This window comes from Amia ocellicauda, chromosome 19, assembly GCF_036373705.1.
Source record: "Amia ocellicauda isolate fAmiCal2 chromosome 19, fAmiCal2.hap1, whole genome shotgun sequence".
Lineage (NCBI taxonomy): Eukaryota > Metazoa > Chordata > Actinopteri > Amiiformes > Amiidae > Amia > Amia ocellicauda.
The window spans coordinates 26,426,733-26,439,363 of record NC_089868.1 but is presented as its reverse complement, the minus strand read 5'-3'; the positions used below and the strand labels follow the sequence as shown (position 1 = coordinate 26,439,363).

Genomic DNA, 12,631 nt, shown 5'->3' with positions numbered 1-12,631 from the left:
TGGATTGGGATGACATTTGCTGTCTTCCAGTCAGTTGGCACATCCCCTGTTCTAAGTGTCATTAGGAATATTTGAGTTAGCGGCCTATAAATAATTTCCCTCATTTCTTTAAGTACTGTTGGAAATATCCCATCTGGCCCAGGTGATTTGTTTGTTTTTAATTCTGCGAGTCCCTTTAGTTTTAGTACCTCCTCCTCATTTATCCTGATCTCCCTTAGGGATTGACTGGACTGGTTGTTAACCTGTGGCATGTCATCTGTTTTTTCTTTTGTAAAAACCTCTGTGAAATACTCATTTAGAACATTTGCCACATCTTGTTCATTTTCCAAGATACTTCAATTTTTGCCCTTTATCTGTTTCACTTCATCCTTTATTGTCCTCTTGCTGTTGTAATATTGAAAAAAGCTCTTTGCATTAGTTTGAGCTCCAGAGCTATGTTTCTTTCTATTCCCCTCTTTGCTTTCCTGATCCCTTTCTTAAGATCTCTTTGTAGATCTATATATTCTTTGAATTTTGTTTCATCTCCATCCCTTTTGTATGAGCTATACAGAATTTCCTTTCTCTTGATATTTTTTGTATAATTCTAGTCCTCAATTCCAGTCCTCAATTTGCTAAGTTTTGGTACAAATTTCTCCTGTGCCTCAATAGTATATTCTTAAAATATACCCATCAATTTTCAACTGAGTCTGTATCCAGTGTGCTCCAGTCTACCTCTTCTAAGTGCCGCCTCATACCTTAGTATTAGACTTGGTCCTTGTCCTGGTGATCTCTGCCCTGCAACTCATTACATTACATTATTTGTCATTTAGCAGACGCTCTTATCCAGGGCAATTTATATTTGTACATTTGTACCCATTTATACAGCTGGGCGTTTTACTGGACAATCTAAGTGCAGTACCTGCTCAAGGGCACAACAGCACTCCCCCACCCGGGATAATTCCTCTCATTACACGTGGCCTGTGCTGAGAGGGAGGCTTGGGCGCATTACTCTGTGTTGTATTGATTGTTTAATTAAACTGCCAGTGAACATAGATTCCAGCTGCTCAATTAAAATATAAAAATACGGCAATTACGATGTGTACTCACACCTCTCACAACAGATATGTTCCTTTATTTATACGAGTAAAAGCTGATGGCTTTTTAATTAGAAATTAAGCCATGGTAACAAGGATTAACACAGACAAACACAGCTTTTCCAATCTCTCTTCCATTAGATGGAAAGCCAAGTCAAAGTGAACTGTGGACAAAGTCTATCTGTAATCATTGCAGGGAGTAAATAAAACCTAACAGAGCAGGAACCCCTCACACAATATCTGTCCTCCCTCTACTGATGTGTGGATATGATAGGAGCTTTGAACAGAGAGTAGTTTAGATCTGTGGGGCTGATCACACTGCTGTAACTGTGCTGTCTGCTGGGCAGGAGAAACGCCTCCTGTGGGGGAGGGTGGGAGCTCTGTGTGAAACTCACTGGTGGGGAGTGAGAGGACAGCGCCGGGCAGCAGCCAGCAGACGAGCCCCAGACCCACCAGCACCGGAGCAAACCCACAAGTCAGTAAGTGTCGCAGGCGTGCTTGTGTGCAATGCATTGTGTAGGGGCTGGCTGTTGCGGAGTGGAGCAGAGATTTGCGGGGCGCTATATACCAGCACAGCTACACATAGGACGGGGGGGTTTCGGGTGTAAAAGTGTGAGAAAGTTGGCAGATTGGGGACTCGGGTTTCACAAAATAACCCAACGGACGAAAGCGAACTACACGCATGTACATCATAGCGGTGACTTTGTTCTTAGGAGTAGTTTCGCATGCATGTATTCATTCTTATTCAGACGTTTTCCTGATTTCTTTCTTCCTCCGCAGACGCACGTAGCCAGGGCCAGATTGCACAGTAACGCCGGCTACACTTTAGCAGCGACACACTTGATGCCAAACAGTGTCACTTTACATGACGGTTTCACTCCAGCTTCTGTCCTGCAGTCACTTATTTAGAACCAGTTTGCAGTGCACATGCGCAGACGAATCCGTGGGCGAGCACGCACTGTGTTGTGCGGTCACGAGCTGTGCGTGACAATTGCGTGTCTGCGTGTCTGGCGCCATCTAGTGGCCACGGCGACACACCCTGCGTTATAAACACGGCCTGTCTCAGTGACTCACAGCCCCGCTGTTTGAGTCGACTGTGTGTGCTGGCGATATGAAAGACTACACACACTCTACACACACTCTACACACACTCTACACACACACTGCAGATCAGCACCAATGACACTCATACTGCACCTGCGCGGAGCACCGCCGTCCGTGTTGGGTCCACATTATGTCTATATTCAATCGTGAAACATGTCTTGTATTATTATCTGTTTCTTGGCAGACGTCCTTATCCAGGGCAACGTACACAATATAAGCGCAAAACAAAGTGCAAGAATACAGTGCAGTACAAGCATAATACATTTTACAACATTTTACAGTCTATCAATCAAATCAATGAATCCCTTAACAATAAGAAGAGAAAACGAAAGACGGACAGATAGAAGGAGAAAAGAACCGAAAAGATCGCGCCGCGCAACACAGCACAACACAACATAACACAACACACAGCACACAACACAACACAGCACAACACAGCACAACACAGCACAACACAGCACACAACACAGCACAACACAACACACAGTACAGCACAACACAACACAACACAACACAGCACACAACACAACACAGCACAACACAACACACAGCACACAACACAACACAGCACAACACAGCACACAACACAGCACACAACACAGCACAACACAACACACAGTACAGCACAACACAACACAACACACAGCACACAACACAGCACAACACACAGTACAGCACAACACAACACAACACAGCACACAACACAACACACAGCACACAACACAGCACAACACAACACACAGCACACAACACAACACAGCACAACACAGCACAACACAGCACACAACACAGCACAACACAACACACAGTACAGCACAACACAACACAACACAGCACAACACAACACAGCACAACACAGCACACAACACAGCACAACACAACACACAGTACAGCACAACACAACACAACACAGCACAACACAACACAACACAGCACAACACAGCACACAACACAGCACACAACACAGCACACAACACAACACAACACAGCACACAACACAACACACAGCACACAACACAGCACAACACAACACACAGCACACAACACAGCACAACACAACACACAGTACAGCACAACACAACACACAGCACACAACACAGCACAACACAACACACAGCACACAACACAACACAGCACAACACAGCACAACACAGCACACAACACAGCACAACACAACACACAGTACAGCACAACACAACACAACACAGCACAACACAGCACAACACAGCACAACACAGCACACAACACAGCACAACACAACACACAGTACAGCACAACACAACACAACACAGCACAACACAACACAACACAGCACAACACAGCACACAACACAGCACACAACACAGCACACAACACAACACAACACAGCACACAACACAACACACAGCACACAACACAGCACAACACAACACACAGCACACAACACAGCACAACACAACACACAGTACAGCACAACACAACACAGCACACAACACAGCACACAACACAGCACAACACAGCACACAGCACAACACAGCACAACACAACACAGCACACAACACAGCACACAACACAACACAGCACAACACAACACAACACACAGTACAGCACAACACAGCACACAACACAACACACAGCACACAGCACAACACAACACACAGTACAGCACAACACAACACAACACAGCACACAACACAGCACAACACAGCACACAACACAACACAACACAGCACAACACAACACAGCACAACACACAACACAACACACAGCACACAACACAGCACAACACAACACACAGCACACAGCACAGCACAACACACAGTACAGCACAACACAACACAGCACACAACACAGCACAACACAGAACACAACACAGCACACAACACAGCACAACACAGCACAACACAACACAACACAGCACACAACACAGCACACAACACAACACAGCACAACACACAGCACACAACACAGCACAGCACAACACACAGTACAGCACAACACAACACAGCACACAACACAGCACAACACAGAACACAACACACAGCACACAACACAGCACAACACAGAACACAACACAACACACAGCACACAACACAGCACAGCACAACACAACACACAGCACACAACACAACACAGCACACAACACAACACACAGTACAGCACAACACAGCACAACACAACACACAGCACACAACACAGCACAACACAACACACAGTACAGCACAACACAACACACAGTACAGCACAACACAGCACAACACACAGCACACAACACAACACACAGTACAGCACAACACAGCACAACACAACACACAGCACACAACACAGCACAACACAGCACACAACACAGCACAACACAGCACAACACAACACAACACAGCACACAACACAGCACACAACACAACACAGCACAACACAACACACAGCACACAACACAGCACAGCACAACACACAGTACAGCACAACACAACACAGCACACAACACAGCACAACACAGAACACAACACACAGCACACAACACAGCACAACACAGAACACAACACAATACACAGCACACAACACAGCACAGCACAACACAACACACAGCACACAACACAACACAGCACACAACACAACACACAGTACAGCACAACACAGCACAACACAACACACAGCACACAACACAGCACAACACAACACACAGTACAGCACAACACAACACACAGTACAGCACAACACAGCACAACACACAGCACACAACACAACACACAGTACAGCACAACACAGCACAACACAACACACAGCACACAACACAGCACAACACAACACACAACACAACACACAGTACAGCACAACACAACACACAGTACAGCACAACACAGCACAACACACAGCACACAACACAGCACAACACAACACACAGTACAGCACAACACAGCACAACACACAGCACACAACACAGCACAACACAACACAGCACACAGTACAGCACAACACAGCACAACACAACACACAGCACACAACACAACACACAGCACACAACACAGCACAACACAGCACACAACACAGCACAACACACAGTACAGCACAACACAGCACAACACAACACACAACACACAGCACACAACACAGCACAACACACAGCACACAACACAGCACAACACAACACACAGTACAGCACAACACAGCACAACACAACACAGCACACAACACAGTACACAACACAGCACAACACAACACAACACACAGTACAGCACAACACAGCACACAGTACAGCACAACACACAGCACACAACACAGCACAGCACAACACACAGCACACAACACAACACAACACACAGTACAGCACAACACAGCACACAACACAGCACAGCACAACACAGCACACAACACACAGCACACAACACAGCACAACACAACACACAGCACACAACACAACACAGCACACAGTACAGCACAACACAACACAACACAGCACACAGTACAGCACAACACAACACAACACAGCACACAGTACAGCACAACACAACACAACACACAGTACACAACACAGCACAACACAACACACAGCACACAACACAACACAACACAACACACAGCACACAACACAACACAGCACACAGTACAGCACAACACAGCACAACACAACACACAGCACACAACACAGCACAACACAACACAGCACACAGTACAGCACAACACAACACAACACAGCACACAGTACAGCACAACACAACACACAGCACACAACACAGCACAACACAACACAACACAGCACACAGTACAGCACAACACAACACAACACACATCACAGCACAACACAACACAGCACACAGTACAGCACAACACAGCACAACACAACACACAGCACACAACACAGCACAACACAGTACAGCACAACACAACACACAGCACACAACACAGCACAACACAGCACAACACAACACAACACACAGTACACAACACAACACAGCACAGCACAACACACAGTACAGCACACAGCACACAACACAGCACACAACACAACACAGCACAGTACAGCAACACAACACAACTGTTGATTTTGAACAGCTACATGTATCAATCTGGTGCACTTTTTAATGAGTATTAATAAAAAAGATGAACTAACATTTTGGACGAAAAAGGAAAGAAAAGAGCTGAACAAGATCTCCACTCAGCAGTAACGTTAGCTAGACTGAGACATTGTCAGTCAGACACTGTACTTCTCATGTTGTTCCTGGAATATTTTCATTAACATCATAAATATCTAGCTTAGCTTAGTGTGAAAAACGTCCTAATGAGTGTTTCAATCGCCAAATCAGTTGCAGAGATGGATATGAGTCATACATATGCATCAGGGGAAACGAATTATGTCTGGAAGACTTATCTGTTGGAGTCTACAAAGGCAAAGTAAGGTCGTCCCACTTTCTCTCTGTGCTGAGCCCATGTTCCTATATCACAGTGCGTGCGGCTAGCTAGACCAGTGGCTCTCAAACTGCGTGCCGTCGCACACTGGTGTGTCCTGGGAGCTGGCCAGGTGTGCCTTGGAATTAGTCTTATTGATGATGATTTACACAGATGTAATCATATGTACAGGTGTGCCTTGGAAATACTTGTTTTCATAAATGGTGTGCCTTGTGACAAAAACGTTTGAGAACCACTGAGCGAGACCAGCTAGCTGAAGAGCCCTCATCTTCACCGACGTGGCAGTGGCACTCTCACGTCCTGACTCATCTGCTGCTCCAGCTACAGGAGATACCTCGTCCTCGTCCTGCACCTCCTCCTCCTGCGCCTCCTTGCCTTCAGGATCCTTTTTCTTTTCTTCTTCTCAAATCCATAGCCGCCTCAAGTCAAGTCTTGCCTTAGTGAATTAGCTACCACCAGATGCCAACAATGACCAGCCCTGTAACCGGTGTGCTCTCTCTCTCTCTGTCTCTCTTGCTCTCTCGCTCTGTCTCTCTGTCTCTCTCTCTCGTGTTTGCTGGCTGTACCGGTGTGCCGGAGGCCTGCTCATGCTTTGTTTCTGTATAATTGTTTGAATTATTCTGTTCACCTCTGTGTTTCCACTCTGTGAGACGTTTCTGTTACCTTTTGAGTCAGTCAATCCATTGATTAGTGTCTCACCCATCCCTCTTATCTCCCACCCACCTGTCCTCGCTCTCTCCCATCCCTTCTCCCATCCCTCTCTCCCTCTCCTCTCTCTCTGCTCTCTCTCTCCCCCAGCAGTCACCATGGCTCGGCGCATTGCGATCATCGGCGGGGGCAGCTCGGGGCTGGCCTGTGTAAAGTGCTGCCTGGACGAGGGGCTGGAGCCGGTGTGCTTCGAGAGCAGCGAGGACATCGGGGGGCTCTGGAGGTTCAAGGTGAGGCCGCCGGCGCCACGTCTCCTCCTCCGTGCCACACGACTCCCCATTTTCTTTAAAAAACAGCAACATCTGAACAACTACAACTACAAGACAGTTTGGTAATTAAGCAACTCGGCCCGACAGACCAGATATTAACAGGACAAACGCAGGACAGGGGGAGAACGTACAGCAGGACTTTGTCGAGAGCATGGTGTGCTGAGAAAGCGGGGCTCTGTGGTTCCACACTGTTTTAGCAGGAGAGAAACACGCTGACGCAGGGGAGAGAGATTTGAAACACGAAACACAAGAATAAACTGAAAGAGGACAGAACCCCCTTTCTCCCGCAGGCTGATGCTATTTCTTGTCAATTAAAAAAATTACCATATCCTTCTCATTGTTGTGAAAATACATATAAACACATATTAGACTTTAGTTTATACTTGTGCCTTTTTTGTGGGGACAAGATAAAGGAAATCCATCTTTTTTAAACGTGCAACCACAGCGTTTTATGGGCGACCAGCTGCAATGGTCTCAGTAGACACTTTACTGTCTTATAGCATAATATTCAGTGCCAGGTGACTCTCCTCTTGCCTGAATTACACAAATGCTGAATTTTTCTCTCCTCCATTTCTCCATTGCTCAACCCTCCCCCTCACTCCCTCGCTTCCCAGGAGACCCCCGAGTCGGACCGGGCCAGTATCTATCACTCTGTCATCATCAACACCTCCAAGGAGATGATGTGCTTCAGCGACTTCCCGATCCCGGCTCACTTCCCCAACTACATGCACCACTCGCTTATCATGGACTACTTCCGCATGTACGCCGAGCACTTCCAGCTGCTCCCGCACATCCGCTTCCAGGTGAGAGGCCACCAGGGACCCCATCTGCTTCGCACAACACCTCCCAGTGCCCCCGTGTAAAAGACACCGATATCTTCCTCACACACGTTGTGCTCGAGCTGCCTGGCTACGTACAGCAGCTGTTGGTACCCCACACTCCCAGCCACCCATAAAGATCCGTCATCACACCCACCCAGAACCCTCAGAGGAAAGGGCTTCTAGCTCTGTGAGTGTGCCATCCTGATCTCTTGTCCCTCTGTCTGTGTCTCTCTGTGTATGTGTGTGCGTGTCAGACCCGTGTGCGCAGTGTGGAGCAGCGCCCTGACTTCTCTCAGTCGGGGCAGTGGCAGGTGGTCACAGTGGACAGAGAGGGGCGGGAGGAGAGCTCTGTGTTCGATGGCGTGCTGGTCTGCACGGGGCACCACGTCCACCCACACCTGCCCCTCCAAGACTTCCCAGGTGAGCTGGGCCCCCTCCCCCACCTGCCGCTGGACACCACACTGTCTTAACACTTCTCCACTGAGAGACAGGGCCGCACTGAAGAAAGACAGTCAGTCAGTCGGCCAGTGTGTCATTGTGCCAGACAGTCAGTCAGTCAGTGTGTCTGTCAGTCAGTCGGTCAGGTTGCTAAAATGGGCAGCAGTGTGGCCTAGTGGTCAGGGCTCTGGACTCCCGTGCGGAGCATTGTGTGTTCATTGTGGGTGAGGCACTTTACCCAGAATGCTCCAGTTGAAACCCAGCTGTATCAATGGGTCATTAAGTGAGATATATTGTAACAGGAATAAGTGCATCTTTATGACATAATAATAATAATATTAATAATAATAATAATAATAATATGACTGTGAACACGAGAATGGTGTAGTAATAACCCTGGGGGGCTGAAACCTGATCTGAGAGCATTGCCCCCCCTCACCGCCCGCTCCTCCCCCAGGGATCGAGACTTTCACAGGCAAGTACTTCCACAGCCGGGACTACAAGAGTCCCGAGGAGTTCAGAGGGAAGAGCGTGGTGGTGATCGGCATCGGCAACTCTGGAGGGGACATCGCTGTGGAGCTGAGCCGCGTGACCGACAAGGTGAGCCCCCACACCACCACGACACCCCGCAGCTCTGAGAGACGCTGCTCCCTGTCCCTCCCTCTCTCTCTCTCTCTCGTATCCTGGCCCTTTCATCCATTCAACCTCATGGTGTTTTTGGCAGTCAGTCTCATCAGAGCAGGCCGGGCCGGTCCAGGGCTCGGCAGCAGCACTGAGGAACAACACACACCACAGTTACACTTCACAGCTCAGCAGACACTGACAGACATACTTACATCAACTGGATATGAATGGTTGTATTTTGTTGTAAAGTGTTTTCTCTCTGTAACACTTTCTCTCTCTCTCTCTCCCTCTTCCTGTTGTCTTCCACCATTCCTTCTCCCTGTTATCCTCTCTACCTCTCCACCTCCCCTGCTTCCCTCGGCCCCTTTCTCTGTCTGGCTCTGTCTCCTCATATTTCCGCCTCCTCTCCTCTCCCTCTTCCTCCCCTTCACCCTATCGGTCCCTCTCCCTCTCTCTGCCTGCAGCTGTTCCTCAGTACCCGGCGGGGGGCGTGGATTCTGAACCGCGTGGGCGCGGGAGGCGTCCCAGGAGACATGCAGTTTGGCCGTGTGGCCGGGACGCTGCAGGGTGTGCTGCCCCTGGGCTTCTACAGCAGCCTGGGCGAGAAGCACCTCAACAGCAGGTTCAACCACAAGCTGTACTCCCTGCAGCCCAAGCACAGGTGAGCCAGAGCACACACATGCACACACACACACATGCACACGCACACGCACACACACACACACGCACACACACGCACACACACACACGCACACGCATGCCCTCTCATTCCCCCCCAGGCTGTTCAGTCAGCACCCCACAGTGAACGACGAGCTGCCGAACCGGATCCTGTCGGGCCGGGTGCAGGTGAGGCCCAACGTGCGGGAGTTCCGGGGGGGGGCGGTGGTGTTCGAGGACGGCAGCGTGGAGGAGGGGGTGCACGCCGTCGTCTTCGCCACGGGCTACCGCTTCTCCTTCCCCTTCCTGTCCGACTCGGTGCTGCCCGTGCAGGACAACCGGGCGACCCTGTACAAGCACGTGTTCCCGCCCGCGCTGCAGCACCACACGCTGGCCGTGGTGGGCCTGGTCCAGCCGCTCGGAGCCATCATGCCCATCGCAGAGATGCAGGCGCGCTGGGCCACCCGCGTCTTCCAAGGTACGGCCTCGCTGCCACCGCCAGCATCGCAACTATGATCAGAGCTGTGACTGTGAACCCAATAGGACCTGTAATCTTAATCGTGAGGGCAGACATGAGAGTGGCCTGCTGAGGGAAAGAGAGGGAAAGAGCTGGAGAGTCTTATCTGTGTGAAGAGCCTGTAATAATTGTGCAAAAGCCATAAAGAACACACAGGGACCAGACGGTTAATTCAGGAACAAGGAGGAACATCAAGGCCTGTGTGGTGGCCATCTTTCTTGACACTGGGGTGGGAGGGCCTGTCAGTCGGGGGGTGTGGTCTCCCAGCCCTGGGCGTGTCACTGTCCTGTCTACCTGCTGACACACAGCACCTGTGTCTGATTGACAGGGCTAAACAAGCTGCCCCCCCAGGATGCCATGCTGAAGGACATTGAGAAGAAGAGAGAAAACATGGCCAAAAGGTGAAACACCCCCCTATATCTGTGTGTGAATGTGTGGGTGTGTGTTTAAGTGTGTGTGTTGGCATAGTCTCTGTCCTGTCTTTGCCAAAGTGTTCTGTGTTCTGTGTTCTGAGCCCAGGTGTTCTGTGTTCTGGCTCTGCAGGTACGTCTCCTCCCAGAGACACACCATCCAGGTGGACTACATGCCCTACATGGACGAGCTGGCGGAGCAGTTTGGGGTGCGCCCCAGTGTGCTGGCGCTGCTGCTGCGGGACCCTCGTCTGGGGCTGAGGGTGCTCCTGGACCCCTGTACCCCGTACCAGTACCGGCTCTGCGGGCCGGGGAAGTGGGCCGGCGCTCGCCACGCCATCCTCACGCAGTGGGAGCGAGTGGCCCAGCCAATGAGGACGCGGCCGGTCCCGGACCTGCCACGCCCCTCCGGCCTGCCCCTGCTGCTCCATGTGTCGGTGGCCGGCCTGCTGCTCTGTGCCGCTGTGCTCTACACTCGCCAGCACCCCCCCGCCTTCCTGCAGGACCCCCCCGCCTGCCTGCAGCAGCCCCTCACGTTTCTGCAGAGCCTGTGGCTGCGTTTCGCCCCACAGTGACCAGCACACGTGAGAAACCAGCCAATCCCAGAGCAGCATTTCCAACCATTGCTGTGCCTTGTATCTTGTGTATAAATGTCACCCTGTTCAGAGTCGTCAGTGTTTAAACATTCCTCAGTCACCAGCGACGGTTCAGGACACGTAATGCAGTGGAGCAGTTTCACAGGATGTGCGTTTGTTTTAATTGTTACATTTAACCAGCATGTAAACAACACCGATGGGCTGCTGTAGGGCGGGCAGAGCAGACCGTTTTTACACAGAGAGAAAGTTGTTCTTTACGGTTGTTAAATGTAACTAAAATAAATGTTTGTTTGTTTCTTTCCACTGTAAAGGTATTTATGTGTCTAATCTTGATGTGGTTTATAGTGAGTTAAGAGGTCGTGTGACGTGTGTCTCTTATTGTATAAAAGGTGTCATGCAGTTTGTTGTGAAGCAAGGCTGAGCTTTAAACGAATAAAACAACACAGCAACAATCGACAACATTGACCCACCGCCCCCTGAGCACCGGGGCGAGGTCAGGGTCTTACTGCCAATACCGTTACAGATGTACAGAGAAACCGTCCATAACTAGCGACAGCAATGTCAAAGATCATGACAGAGTCAGCTAATTCCCTCCAGTTTTAGCATGAGCCCCTAGTCTATTTTCCCCCAAACCTCACACGCCCGAGCTCCCGCGTCACACCGATTAACAGCAGCAGAGCGATGCAGCTGAAAAACACCCACGCAGTGCTGCCTATAAATATAGTTAGTTTTTAATTTTAAAATGTTTTTCTTTTATAAAATATCATTATTTTAGTCACCTACAGAAAATGTGGGTGCAGGAAACAGATTTTATAGCACAACGGCAAAATCTACAGAATCTTTCTAGAGTGAAACGAATCTGTGGAATTCCCCACGATTACCAGAACAATGCCAATCCCTGGCCACTCGGTGAAGCTGATCTGCTCTTATGTTGTTCTAGATTAAAAGGCTTCATCATAAAGTCGTGTGATGGCCGGGAAGGGAGGCTCGGAGACACACTAACGAAAACAAGACTTTTATTCACAAAAACA

The 12,631-nt window shown here is 49.5% G+C and overlaps 1 protein-coding gene across 4 annotated transcripts; it reads left to right on the top strand.

The window, feature by feature from the left end:
* The first annotated feature begins 1,305 nt into the window (after nucleotides 1-1,305).
* Nucleotides 1,306-11,914, top strand: LOC136714371 (flavin-containing monooxygenase 5). 4 transcript variants are annotated; one of them, XM_066691842.1, is made up of 9 exons: nucleotides 1,306-1,548; nucleotides 7,362-7,498; nucleotides 8,152-8,340; nucleotides 8,613-8,778; nucleotides 9,254-9,396; nucleotides 9,885-10,081; nucleotides 10,200-10,555; nucleotides 10,923-10,995; nucleotides 11,138-11,914. In XM_066691842.1, exons 2-9 carry the CDS (start codon nucleotides 7,367-7,369, stop codon nucleotides 11,577-11,579), a joined length of 1,698 nt encoding a protein of 565 aa, XP_066547939.1. In that variant the 5' UTR covers nucleotides 1,306-1,548; nucleotides 7,362-7,366; the 3' UTR covers nucleotides 11,580-11,914. The 4 variants fall into 4 exon arrangements, with proteins under 4 accessions (XP_066547939.1, XP_066547937.1, XP_066547938.1 ...); XM_066691840.1 differs by having other exon boundaries at nucleotides 7,359-7,498; XM_066691841.1 differs by having other exon boundaries at nucleotides 1,306-1,552.
* Nucleotides 11,915-12,631: the final 717 nt, after the last annotated feature.

Coding starts and splice junctions, on each gene's coding strand:
- LOC136714371 (XM_066691842.1), top strand. CDS start 7,367: ATGGCTCGGCGCATTGCGATCATCGGCGGGGGCAGCTCGGGGCTGGCC. Junction 9,397..9,884: donor TGAGCCGCGTGACCGACAAG/GTGAGCCCCCAC, acceptor CTCTGCCTGCAG/CTGTTCCTCAGTACCCGGCG. Junction 10,996..11,137: donor AGAGAAAACATGGCCAAAAG/GTGAAACACCCC, acceptor CTGGCTCTGCAG/GTACGTCTCCTCCCAGAGAC.